General features: G+C 39.3%; 1 protein-coding gene across 1 annotated transcript; it reads right to left on the bottom strand.

Moving 5' to 3' along the window:
* Positions 1–5,622: 5,622 nt before the first annotated feature.
* On the bottom strand, positions 5,623–6,605 carry LOC112564834. Its single transcript, XM_025239907.1, has 2 exons — positions 6,337–6,605; positions 5,623–5,920 (listed from the first exon to the last, which is right to left on the bottom strand). The coding sequence occupies exons 1-2, from the start codon at positions 6,573–6,575 to the stop codon at positions 5,623–5,625; spliced, it is 537 nt and encodes a 178-aa protein (XP_025095692.1). The 5' UTR covers positions 6,576–6,605.
* Between the last annotated feature and the right edge of the window lie 6,984 nt (positions 6,606–13,589).

Below are 13,589 nucleotides of genomic sequence, written 5' to 3'. Positions count from 1 at the left end.
TGGGTGAGTGGGCGGGTTTTTAGGGATGGGAAGAGAGGAATCCCTCGATTGAAGTTTGAAGAAATATGAGCTTCAAATCATGACTTCTTCTCAACAATCATTTTTATTCGGATTCAGAAAGTTTTAACCCGACATTAAAGACTTTACTTTTAATGCAAGATTATAGCACTCAACACATTTGTCTAACAACAGGGTTCATAAAAAGCCACTGAGATTGGTGGAAACTCTGCTTTTTCATCTTCCGTCAATCCATCATCGTACTATCCTCCATTAGAGTAGGGACCCTTGCCATTCCCATCACATATTCTGCTCCTAATTTGGCAATAGCATCTTGAAAGACATGTCCCAGACCACCATATAACTCATATTTGTCGTTCAGTTTATGTAGTTATTCGTTAGGTCTGTGGTATAGGACCATACATTGATGTTCATCAGATCTTTCCAGACGATTATACCACCTGTCTACTCGCTGGGTGTCCACACAACATAACTGACAAACTACTGAGTTCACAAAGCCGACACACGTCTTGTTCTGACACAAGAGAGTAAATTTGTAACACCTCTTCTTCCTAAGTTCACTGGGTACAAATGTTCAAGAGTTGATTATAATCTGTGATATGCCCTGGCTTTATCAGTGCCACATTCTCTTCGTCCATGTCAAGTATTCTCGGTGTTAATTCTTCATTGACACTCGTTAGTTCCTGAGCAGACCCAACATCCTCCACCTGCCAACAGTTTGCATCTCAAGGTTTGGTAATGATCTTGTTCTTTCATTCATTTTATTGTGTGCACGCACGTCTGTTTGTGTTTGTGTACGAATACATGCTTGGTGTGTGTGTGTGTTTGTATATGTGTTTGGTGTGTGGTCTAGAGTTCTGTGTGTGGGTGTAGTGAGGGTGAAGATGGGTGTATGGGGAGGGTGTGTGAGGGTATAAAGCTGCAGTTGCCGTTGATTAAAAGGCTAAGTTTTCACAAGGCGTGGCACTGTAGACATGTTTATGTACCGCAATTCCTTTTTCACCACATTTACAGCTTTTCTTCCAAAACCTTGAAGAGGAAACTGAACTGATTGCATTAGAAGGAGAGGCTGTTGAAAAGGGAATCACCACTTTTATTGGACAAAGAAATTGAATGTCAAAGTCAAAATTATTGCTTTCTAGAAAACAAGAGTAATTCTACAGGCCTAAGGACTTCCTCCTCTAAACACATTGGTCTTGAAGTAAACAGCAAGAAAATCTGTTTCAGCACCAGCTGAGAAGTTTCCATCCATCTCTGGTGCCAATTTTGATATTGGGGATTTATTGGATAAAACCGCAAATCATGAGCATTAAGAATTTCTTATTTGCTGTTCAATAGTGGACGTTCAAAACAGAAATGAAAATATCTAGAAAGAAATAATTCAAGACCGCAAAAATGTGCAGACTCCTTGTACATTGTAATCTCTTTCTCTCGCAAGTTTGCATCTTTTTGTTCATCAGTGCAGGTAAGAGTCTGGCTGGGTCACTCAGTGCGCGTGTGTCATAGTGTCATCTGTAAGCACACATACACAGTAGCATGAGTAAAACGTAAAAATAACATTCTGAAAGACAAACACACACACACACGTATGCTCTTTAACTGAAAGATAGGTCAAGAAAGAAAGAATGACAATTTTCTCTCTTTCACGTTCACAACGTTTTTGCTTCCAGGTGTTTCCATTAGGATTGTGTCTACAGTCCACTACAGTGACTGACCCTGGAATCAGTCTGTCCAGCTGCGCGATGTCAAGCGCATGCGCCGTAGACTCTAACTGCGGAGCCTGAATGCAGCTTACAAACACGCACATCAGTAATCCTCCGGTGCTGGCTCGCCACACGTCACATAGATTGCTACTGGAGAGACAGAGAGAGAGAGACAGAGGCGGGCAAAGATTGGGAGGGGAGAGAGAGACAGAGATGGGCAAAGATTGGGAGGAGAGCGAGAGACAGAGGCGGGCAAAGATTGGGAAAAGAGAGAGAGAGACAGAGGCGGGCAGCGAATTTGCTTTTCCCGAAGAATTGTTGTATAGCGACCTCATCCGAGCCTTCGGATTGGCCGCTAGCTCACGTGACTTACTCTCTAACCCATACAGCTTTGCACATACACATATCGCACTGTTTTGGGTTGTCTGTTCATAAAAGAGTGATGGTGACGAGCGACTGCTACGCTTCAATAAAGGTGAAATTGCACATTCACTGGGGTGTAGCTGTGTATGAAACACGCAGGCTAATAAATTTTACGGAAGACGCCAATATTCATGCGGTGTAGATTGTCGTAGTTAGCGATAAACATCGTCGATGATTTTATTTTTAAATCATTTACGTTGTAGGGTACTATAACTGTAACCATCTACCAAAACAAAGAAAAATGACGGCAAAAGATCCTCTTATCTCAAGTGAGACTAGTGAACCCGAATATTTGAGACTGTCTGCTTTCTCCCTTGACTCCGCTTTCTGTTGCTGGGTCATCAACTTTGAATTTTCTGCGTTGATTTCCATACCATACACTGATGATTCTTTTTCAACACACTTAACATGAGCAATCAGTTCTTGTTCTTCATCTGTTAACCCATGTACTTCAGAGTTTATGATAACTGTGTGTGCAGTTAAATAACACTCCATCCCGCATAGGAAATATTAAATAACAATATGTACTTCAACGTGCATGTTAAGATCGGTTTCTCTCCACCCCCACCTCCCCCCCCAGAAGAAGTCTAGCAGGTTCTCAAGTTCTAGTATGGTCAATAATCACCTGTTTGGATGAACAATGCAACAGTTAATGGCTGCCAAAAAGCTATTTTGTTTTTGAATCTTTTCAAAAGAAACAGCTTTTTTTTGTAGTCTATATATTGTTCAAACATTCCTACTATTCTTGCAGAACTTGCAGCATCATGATAAACTTCTTAAACAGAGACTCACAAAACTCAATAAACAACTGATGTCCAAGTTTTATTTTTTTGTTTTGCGGTGACCACTGGTTCTTTCTACACAGAACAATTGGTACTCCTCTATGTAAGTTATAAAAATAATTTCTTAGCAATAAAAAGTGAAATATTTTTAAACTGAGAAATTTTAAAGCCCACACTAACCTGAGCTCATAATAGCAAATTCGCAAAAGACAACAGTCTAGCTAAAAAGCACACAGAAATGGCTTCTGCATTCCAAATTGGCTTCTTGACATAACACTAATCAGTTTCTGTTAAATTCTACCAGTACAACATTAGTATCATTAAAATTCTATGTAATTACTCCAGAAATTTGATTATATATGCTTATGCCCACTTGTATAATCCATGAAACATGGTGAATGAAGGAAGCTCTGTATGCAACGTGTTCATCTGACATGTGATTGTATTAACTTCAACTTCTCTGACTTGCAATGTTATGATGTTATAGAAATAAAATGTTACATTAAAAAACATTCTGTGTAAAAATGAACAAATTAAGACTTGATATAAACATAATTTCTTGCTAGTAAAAATGTTCATAAAAATGGACAACGTAAATCATAAACTAGCATGTAAACTTAAAATATCAGGACTGGCAAAAGACAATTCTTAACATTCTTTGTATATTTTACTAACATTAAGCATAATCATAAACAAATTCAGGTTTGACTATACTGACAAATACATGCTCATTCCATTTGGTGCATATCTTGTGGTAAAGCCTCTAGCAAGTGAGTCCATTTTCTGTTATATTCTTCAATCCAGTATCATGTTGTGTTTCGGTATTTGTGTTCCCTATTATTTTGAGCAAGTTGTTTTGCCATAGCGTTTGATAGTAACTACTGTTTTTTCCTTTAGCAATCTAAATGTTATACTGGAAACCATCTGAATAATAATAGCAACATACACACAAGAAACAATATTAGGATTTACAAGAGTTCCATGCTATGTCCTGACCTGATATTATTTTCCACTTTCATTGGGCACCAAAACAGGTGAAATTATTACATAAGGCAACCCAGAGGATTGATTGAAAGCATGATGGCTAAACATCTTTACCTGCATTTTCAGGGTACTCAATTAGTTATGAGTGAGCAGCGAGGAGGATAAACTTAGTTTTAATATTCAAATGTCCAGGGCTTGGATTTCTATAACAGTGCTAAGTGTTAATATATTATACATGACTTAATGATTAGAGAAAAATATGGGCCCATTTAAGATTATGAAAACTGTAGGCCGAAGTGTAACCATTACTTATTAAACTGTTTCAATCATGCAGATCTTACTCATGCTGCTTAATGCTTTGAAATGTAGGCTTCCAAGTGTGAAGAGTAGAGGTCAATCTGCTGGCATGCAAGACTCCTCAGTGTCATCAAAACTATTCTATAGACGCTATAGAACAGAATAACATGCCATGAACTGGAACACAGAGCCCTTGACTATTCCATATGAAACAAAATCCATATTTGTACAGAAAAATCATCACATAATATAGCCATGTAAGCTTTTTGTCTAATTTAATGTGTTAAATCATTGAGAAATGCAGAGAATAGACAGGGATGCAGATTTACCCCTGTTTTAATCCTTTTGGGCAGTTACAACATAAAAGTCAGGTCCCCACCAACCCTTACTCTGTCCTTAACATACTTTTGATAGCTTTAACCATTTGCCAGGTATACCATTTTTTCTGTAATACGGTCCAGAGTTTTTCTCTAATCACTGAATCGAAAGCTCTCTGGAAGTCAATGAAAGGTACATAGAGCTTTTCATGATTTACTAGCTGCTTCTAAATATGTGCCACCAAAGTATATGATCTATTGTGCTGATCCCTCTTAAAGCCTACTTGTTCTTCACCCAGAGTACTGTGTTGCTCAATCTATTCAGTGATTCTTTTGTTAAGTATAGAAATGTAAATTTTACTACAGATGTTAAACAGAGAAATACCTCTACAGTTTTCTCAATCTGAAGGCTCGGGTAAGGTCCATATACAACAAGTTTTTTAGGAAAAATAAATATACACATTTAGTATCACCCTTATTATGTAAAGCTTGCATGGTAGCTTCAGACCATGCATCAGAAACAAACCATTTTCAAAAAGGTGGTTAAACTGAGCTAATAGGAAAGGGCAATGGATGCTGAGGAATGTTAGAAAACTCACTTAGTTGGGCCCTGCTGCTTCATTATTTTTCAGTGTGAGTGTGAGAGAGAAAGTGTGTATGTGTGTGTGAAGGAGGATATCAAAAGCTGATTTCTGACGATGTGTGTGTCATGTTTCCAGAATCTCTAGAGCTACCATTTGGATGTGTGTTTTTTCCAATGTTCTCGTTTGTGTAGGACACATTTGCTGTTGATTGTCCGCATACACAAGGTTTCGGACAAGTTTCAGTGGTGAGGACGATCATCTCTTGGAACTGCGTGCTTACTGTCCCACAGAAACCGCCATACTGCCTGAAGGATGTGAAACACGCACAGAATAAGAATGGATTCTGGAAACACCGTTTTCAGTGCCTTTCTCTCCATTTCACAGTCATCTGTGAGAATTACAACTGGCCCTCTCTCCCCTCGTCCATTAAAGGAATCTTTTGAGAGCAGCCTCTTGTACAAGTCAAAGCCTAGCTCTAGGGCATCTGTTGACTCAGAGGTGGTTATAATGCACCCTAGTGGCAAACCTCAGCAGCACTGTGTGTAAGAAGGAGGAAGACCCTGCAGTTGTAACGGTCTACTCCTCCTGTAGAATCAATGAAAACCAGCTCACCGCTGGCCCTATGCTTCTCGCTAATACGCCTCATTAAAGGAGTATACACAGCAATCACAGTCTTGTCCTTAATGAGCTCCATTGATGCACACTTCAGTTTCTGTTCATTGTTATAGTTCTCAATCAGACTATTTACAGCAGTCAGGAGACCTTGTCCTGAATCTGCACCATAGCTCTTCTGGAAAACTTTGGCATACAGTCTGGAAAAAAAGGCATATTCGTGCATGTTTGTTTAAATTGAGAATAGCATTTGGGAGAATTAAATTGTCACTTCTGAACACTGCATTGTCTCGTGGACTTATTTTATTAAACTAATGTTTAAACTAAAAATGGAAGTAACCATCACTTCTTGTGGACAATTGAATAATTTGGTACCAATAGGTCTATCAGGAAAAATCTCAATCTTATTCCAGTTTTAACTTATATTACAACCTTATGATCCATGATAAGTTGCTACATGTAATTTGACCCCATATACATTGCTTCTTTCCAATAGAAAACACAAAAAGTGACCTTATTTGAAAATGTAACCTTGTGCATTGCAACATTTGAGAGTACCCATTCAATGTTCAATGAATGATGCACTTAATGTAGTATCACAAGAGACTTTACTTACTTGTAAACAAAACTCAAGTCTGGACAAACTGAACGGTCCGAGGCCAAATAGATGTAATTGTCTGGGTGCTCCATATGCAGATTAAATTTGTGCATTTTGAGAGCAGATGCTGGAGTGTGCCCTCTAGCAAACAAATCTTTAAATTTTTGAATTGTGTCCTCTGAGACATCCCGGTGCTGCATTACTTTGGCATTGCCTGTGATTGGATGATTATGCACATGCTCAATATGCACAATCATAGGCAAAGCTGGCAAATGATGGTCACTGCTTTTTTCCTGGAACAAAATAGTTAGCTATGTATAATATATTGCAAAAACCACTCAGAAAGTCAAATAACATTGCTGTAGATGTAACATGACAGATGTATGACTTAATATACTCTCACCATACACACACACCCAAAAGTAATACTGATATCGAAAGACAGAACTTACATGGTAGTTGCTTTGACTGTCAAGGTCATCTGAGCGGGGCAATTTGTATTTTTGGAGTTTGGCTTCTCATCTGCTGTTTACTTCTTGGTAAAGTATTGTGCTGACACCTGTAATAGATTTTTCAGTAGGGTTCCTTTCCAGTAACTCGGGCAGTTGTTTTTACACGCCATGTAATCTGGGCCTTTTTCTTGTGTTGGTCAAACCAAGCTCTTGCATCTTCTGCAGTAGTGATGGGCACTCTTATTTCACACTAAACTTGCCTTCACCCATTGCTGAATACCAGCAGACATGATATTCCTGTCCTTCAGGAAGGATGGCCTGCCAATAATTCAACAACAATGTAAAAGCTAGCAATAAGCATTTTGAAATTTTGAATGCTAAGTATAAACCTAAAACAGCCTATCAAATATTAAAAAAAATGTATTGTTTAAAATAGCAAAGTTCAGTTAATTTTATATTACAATGAAAATTATGTTTTGTTAATAAAACAGCAATGTTTAGGAGAAGGAGAAGCAAAAAATAGCATGCAGCTGTATTTAGCATTACCCTGATTTTAACAAGTAAATGCTGTTGTTGCATAAGAATTAGAACAGCAGAGAACAGTCATGCTAAGTGCATAATGGTAATACATTATTTTATGAATGATTCTGCTGTTTTCTAAACTGTTAGAAATTCAAGAGCCTGGTTTTTGCTCTTCATTTTTCAAACATTATTAATAGCAATTACCATTTCCTCATATTTTTAATTTAATAATTGTTGTTCATGAGTAAAGAATGTTTTATGCAATAATGAGGCAACACAATTAAGTATTAGTATCTCATTCTGAAACCATTGGGAAAATGATTTCTTTGAAAAAAATTAATAAATCTTCATTTGGGAACCTTATATATAGGCCTATATATAATGGGCAAATGTATATATTTTTGCAGGCCGAAAATAATAGAGGAAGACAGCTATGCTGCTTTCTGTGAAGAACAAAAGCATAAGGCAAAACTACTGTCTAAACTTCCCCGATCAAAAGTACGTCTTTCTCTGGGATTAACACGTACTTTTATCGTAAGAAATGTATAAACACATGCACATGAAGTCTGAAAATTGACAATATATACATACCAGCAAGTCAGGATATTCCTTGATTGGTACACCTGATTCACAGGGTTTAGTTGTGTGTGTCATCTGAATCGACATGATGACTAAAATACTGGCGTTGTCGATATTGTGCCAATGCTCGCTTAAATGATAAGCTGTACAGTAAACTGCTGCAGATAAGCGCGCGTACTTTGTAATATTATTTAAAAACTGCTTATTCCTGCCACAAACTGCCGTATGTGGAGTCTTGACATCGAGCAGACGACAACCCAAAACAGTGCGATATGTGTATGTGCAAAGCTGTATGGGTTAGAGAGTAAGTCACGTGAGCTAGCGGCCAATCCGAAGGCTCGGATGAGGTCGCTATACAACAATTCTTCGGGAAAAGCAAATTCGCGGGCGGGCAAATATTGAGAGGACAGAGAAAAGCAGAAGGATCGTAAGTGGGATAATACTCAAAGATTTCCCAGGTTTTCCTCCAAATTCTAAATAAGCAAAAAAAAAAAAAATAATATGAATTTGCTCAATGGTCTTTATAAAGCAAGTAGTAAAACTATTCATGAAAGCCATGTTCCTTGACCTTTCACAGTGACCCCTGACTGGACCAATGAAGACGGAATGTTTTCAAGGCAAAAACAGAGCATTCCAATGAACTGAATATTTTTGAGTAATTACAAACGACACCCAAGACAAATTTATTTTAATCGGAAAAATATAAATCTCTCAACACATGTAACTGTGAGAAGTGTGACAAAGTCTTTTTTCCCCAAACCCTCTTGTAACACAATACGTAAAGAAAACATTTTTCTCTGGCCTCCATGTTGGTAGTCTAGCTATGGCCTCCTATATAAAACAACTCAGACAGAATTTTCAGAAAACTGCAGTAGAATGGAGTCATGTTAAGACTGGAATTTCAGGTGAACTTTAGAATTGTATGTCAATACCAGAATATCATGTGAACATCAGAGATCAAGCACCAATCACGACCGGCCATTTTTTCTTCCTCCTGCCTCTCAACCCTAAATCAACACCAAGCTGGAAACCTCTCCCCTCTTCCTCACATCCCATTTCCTCGGAGGATGTTGTTCTCGTCGTGCCTGCCTCCCCTTCAAATGATGGCCTCCCACCCGCCTTCTCAATCATTTCATCTGTTTATCCACCGGACTCTAGCCGCGGGCATGGCGCGAAAACACTTGCTTCTCCTTCTTCTGCGTTTTTCCAGGAGCTCTTAAAGTGCCACCGAGTACTTGGCCGCCCAGCCACCCACTTTCAAGCTCTGGTCTGGCTTCCAGTCTTGTCATATCCAAGCCTGATTTTTAAAAAGCCATCTAATTACACTTCTTGTATTTGCATAATCTCGAGGCAAGACTTTTCGAAGCTTATTATCCTTATTTGTTTGATAGCAAATGTTTTAAATTATTTACTTAGGTAGTAAACAAAAGACTTGCAATCTTTACCATCGCTGAACTATCCTGAAAATTAAAAGAAATGTTTTAATCGAATGCTTACATTTCGGCTCAGTGGAATAATTGCTTATTTTTTATCAACTTAAATTGTGTTCTTTTTCAGATTCCTTTCATTTCTAAATGTTTTGTTTTATCCCGCTGTGTTTATTTTCATGAATTGTTTCCTTGTGTCTCACGTCTTCTTTCATTTTAGCTGATGATATCATGTTCCTTGATGTCAACAAGTTGTTGACTCCAGACACCACCACAATCACTGTTGTAACCATTAGACAGCTAAACCTACTTTCTCATCGTTAAAGGGGTATAGCCTAGAGAAATTTGTTTTAATGAATGGGTGAAGCTCAGTGCAAGATATCCTGTCTTTATGTCGGCTCGAACACCCGAGATACATCACTATAGATGTTAAAAGGTCAACAACAGACATCAGAATAGTGTGTGGACATGTTTACATCGTGAAAGTCAACAACAGACATCAGAATAATGTGTGGATACATTTACATTGTGAAAGGCCTCATCCATTGAGAGAACTGGAACCAGATGTGGATCAGTCGTATCTGTGCACCTCACGATGTCCACCTCTTATTGTGCAGGCTGATGTTGTACAGATGAGGTGTATACCAAGAATAGAAAGTGTTCACCTACATTTGAAGCAAATAGTAAATAGTACTCTGCACTGACCTTTACCCAATCGTTAAAAACGAATTTGCACCCAACTAGTCCTTTAAAGTGGTAATGAGTCTTTTTGTTTGTGTTGCTTCTCTCGCCATTCGTGTTCAGTGTCTTCTCTATGTTTTCCCGAGAATCTTCTTCTTCTTCTTCAAGATCCTGTCCACCCTTGTGTAAGTTTTATTTACTTTGAATAAATTCATGGTAACAAAGGTTGAGAGGTCAGTGTGAATAGAAGGAGACCAGTAGTAGATGTGTTTGTGTTTTAAAAGCCTAGCCTACTGAACGCTTTTACTTTTTATGCTTTTTTCATGACAACGACCTTTGTCAATGTCTAAACATGACACTGAGGAACAGTAAACTCAAAAACTAGCTGTCTTTGTTGACTGCAGGATGTAAGAAAGAATTTGAGATGGCGGGGGTCGGGGGAGAATTCACCAGTGGTTGGTTTCGAAATCCGCCTTCCTTTGTGATACTCAGACGATCGTCGGCAGGGACGTCAAAGGCGGATCTGACGGACAATAATAGTATCGAGTCCCTGGTCTGCTCTGGGACTCCTGTCAGAGTAAGAAGGTGCTGAACCCCAGCCCCTGGCTCCCAACACAGATATAGCACTGGTAATCGCTCTCCATGTCTGAACTTACTTCCAACTCCTCAGACTTCTTGCGTCTAGGGATGTCTCGCTTTCTGGTGTGTGTGTTTGTGTGTGTTTGTGTGTGTGTGTGTGTGTGTGTGTGTGTGTGTGTGTGTGTGTGTGTGTGTGTGTGAGACAGAGACAGAGCAAGAGAGAGATGAGTAGGGATGCTTAGCTGGATGGATCGAAGAATCAGCAAACACAAAAAACAACAAATATCGAGCGACAGTCTGTGGATGGAGCCAACGGTAGCCTAATGTCGGTGAGACATAAAAAGAAAAAACTTTGCTCCGGACAAAAGTATTATTTTTATTATTATTACAACACGATCAGTCGCATCTTTCTAGGTCAATAGGGTAAAACAAAAATAGTCCCAAAGACTTTTTGCTATGTTTCTCAAAGGCAACATGCGGTCCTGCTGGTAAGAAAGTAAATCATTTTGGGGCCGATTTCGCGCAGTGCATTATGGGGCAATGCCAGGCTCCCTACAGGTTTTGCACTTTTGTGCTTTGGTGATAAAGAAATGAGGTCCTGCACGATACCACCTGGAGTGGAGACCATGTTGCTGCCAGGCCTGGTGAGCCAGAACAGACAGACCTTCCGCACACGGTCCGGAAGCTTCCGCTTAAGAAAGAAAGCAACAAAACTGGAAAGAAGGGAAGAAGGAACATGTTTACGATATTGAAAGAAAGATATATTTTTGAAGAGAAGGCTCATAATAGTGCGCAAAGAATAAAAATAATATGGATAACTTTACGAAAAGTAAAAGAAAAGACATTTTCAAACCAGTGCCGGAAAAAGCCTGAGCAGATTACACACTACAACTTCGCTAAAATTATGTCCATGAAAGACGAAAGGAATGGAAAATAAAGAATAGAAAGGAATGGAAAATAGACAAACATGGCTTGCTTGTGGTGGTCGTGGAGAGATCAAGATTTGAAGATGGTTTAGGATGTATATCAGTGACATGGTGAGTACCTCATAATCCATAAAGTGTTAGTTGTACCGAATAGCACTACAAAGACACAATGGCCACAGGTAAATTAACATCCAAAAGATATCTAAAAAAGTTTCCTAAAAGGCTCAAATTTTTTAGGATAATCAGTATTTATGTTGGATTATTGAGTATAATCTCCCCTGGAAAATATTTTTTACAAATTACTCTTGATGAAGCTCTTGCAGAGCACACTGGAGTATACAGACATGGATCAATGCCGGCTTTAATTATCGTGTTAAAGAACTGTCATTAGTTCTGTGTAGTCTTCTGCTGGTATTCAACAAGGCGGCGCTGGTTTAACTGCAAAGGAGGGTGACGTCATCACCTGTGAAAGAGAGAGAGACACACAGAGAGAGACTGGAAGAGACTTCTCGACCCAAAGAAGAGATCGTTGGACATTATCAGGGTAAACCACTCAGTTTAACACGTGCCACAGCCAATAATCACCGTGATTATCTTCAGACATTCGTAGGCCCTGGGTCGTAACCCTGCACAGTGGATAAGACTAGCACGGAGGTAGCTATTGACCGGAAGTGCAATCCTCTAAGTGCAAACAGACGAAGACCTTTTAAGGTCCGTTGCTAGAGATTAGTTGCCAACCAACGGTTTACAGCCCCCGTAGTGCAAACACAGTGTGCACGTGCTCTGTCCTCCGGCATCCACTCCCCACCCCAGGCAAGCTCCGGGCCTTCTCTCATTCAATCTGGAATGTTCCTGATCAGGCAGGAAACCTGACCCGCCAACCACGATAACCCTTTTCTGTACCCCAAAACCATTCGAGATAGATAGCGGCGTTTTAATTTGAGATGACATTTAACTTTTACTTCTTCTTCCTTCTCCTTATTCATTTTTAATCTTGCTGCACCTCCCACTCTCTCCAAAACTCCATTTTTGTTTAGCGATCATCGACACCAGCTGATACTCACCCAGTTTATTCATGTTTCTTTTCCCTGTGCAGTATCCACTAACAGTCTATCCAGATGTTTCTAATTTTTTTAACCTCGCTGATGATGCGAGAGAAGAAATTCTGAGCAGGGGGAGACTACTGCAGAGAGTATTGATCATGTCGAGAAGTTTAGAACAAAGATATCATTTTTTCTAAGCAAATTAGTATTTGTAAAAGAAACTTTTCAAACTACAAACTGCATATAAGAGATTTGGGGGCGATTTTTAAAATGGTTTTTCTTGGTCAGACCCCAGAAAATGCTAACTTGGCGATTCTGATTCTGATTCCGATGGCTAGAAAGCTGCTCCAGTGGATCCACCCATGTTACCTTTGACATTTTCCCGCATGTTAAGTAGATGTTGCCAAGTGTTGGCTTCGTCACCTGAAGACTACCAATCACTGGATGATGACGAAGTCTAGGCTGCGAGACGGAGAGAATGGGTTCGGATCTTGGCTTCGATTATTCTGTCTTTTTCTTCTCTGGGTGTAACACCTGTTCGCAGGGCTGACCGCCGGCTGTGAGAATGATCGTGAGATGCTTTTGACGCCTACTTAAAGTATTTGTTTGTGTTCCTTCAGACAGGTGTTGGTATTAAAATATTGTCCCTACACTATACACATTTATTTGTTTGTAATTTATGATGAGGCGAGCCTGAGAAATTAGGTGATGGAAGTAAACACTAAGACACGCTTAGTAATAATACGAGAACATGACTCATGTTTTGCTCTTGTTATGTTTCTGTGGTTGGGCTTGTGATTAAAATAAAAAATTATGTCTTGGCCTTCCTCAGACAATAAAGTGTGATTTGATTTGACTGCAGGTGAGGACAGGTGTGACATTCTCGCATGATTCAGTGAGGTGGTTGACAATCTGACTGAACTGTGTGGTCTACACCTTGTGACCCCTATGTTGTGTTTACACTAAGATATACAGCGTGTTACAATGTTTCAAATAATCTTGCACAACAAAGCACAATCGAAGGACTGTTAACGAGGTGGAACACAAAGATTTGGTCAAGGC

This window comes from Pomacea canaliculata, linkage group LG5 (genome assembly GCF_003073045.1).
Source record: "Pomacea canaliculata isolate SZHN2017 linkage group LG5, ASM307304v1, whole genome shotgun sequence".
Classification (NCBI taxonomy): Eukaryota; Metazoa; Mollusca; class Gastropoda; order Architaenioglossa; family Ampullariidae; genus Pomacea; species Pomacea canaliculata.
This window is presented reverse-complemented; position numbering and strand designations above follow the sequence as displayed.

Coding starts and splice junctions, on each gene's coding strand:
- LOC112564834 (XM_025239907.1), bottom strand. CDS start 6,575: ATGATTGTGCATATTGAGCATGTGCATAATCATCCAATCACAGGCAAT. Junction 5,921..6,336: donor GACTTGAGTTTTGTTTACAA/GTAAGTAAAGTC, acceptor CTTTTTTTCCAG/ACTGTATGCCAAAGTTTTCC.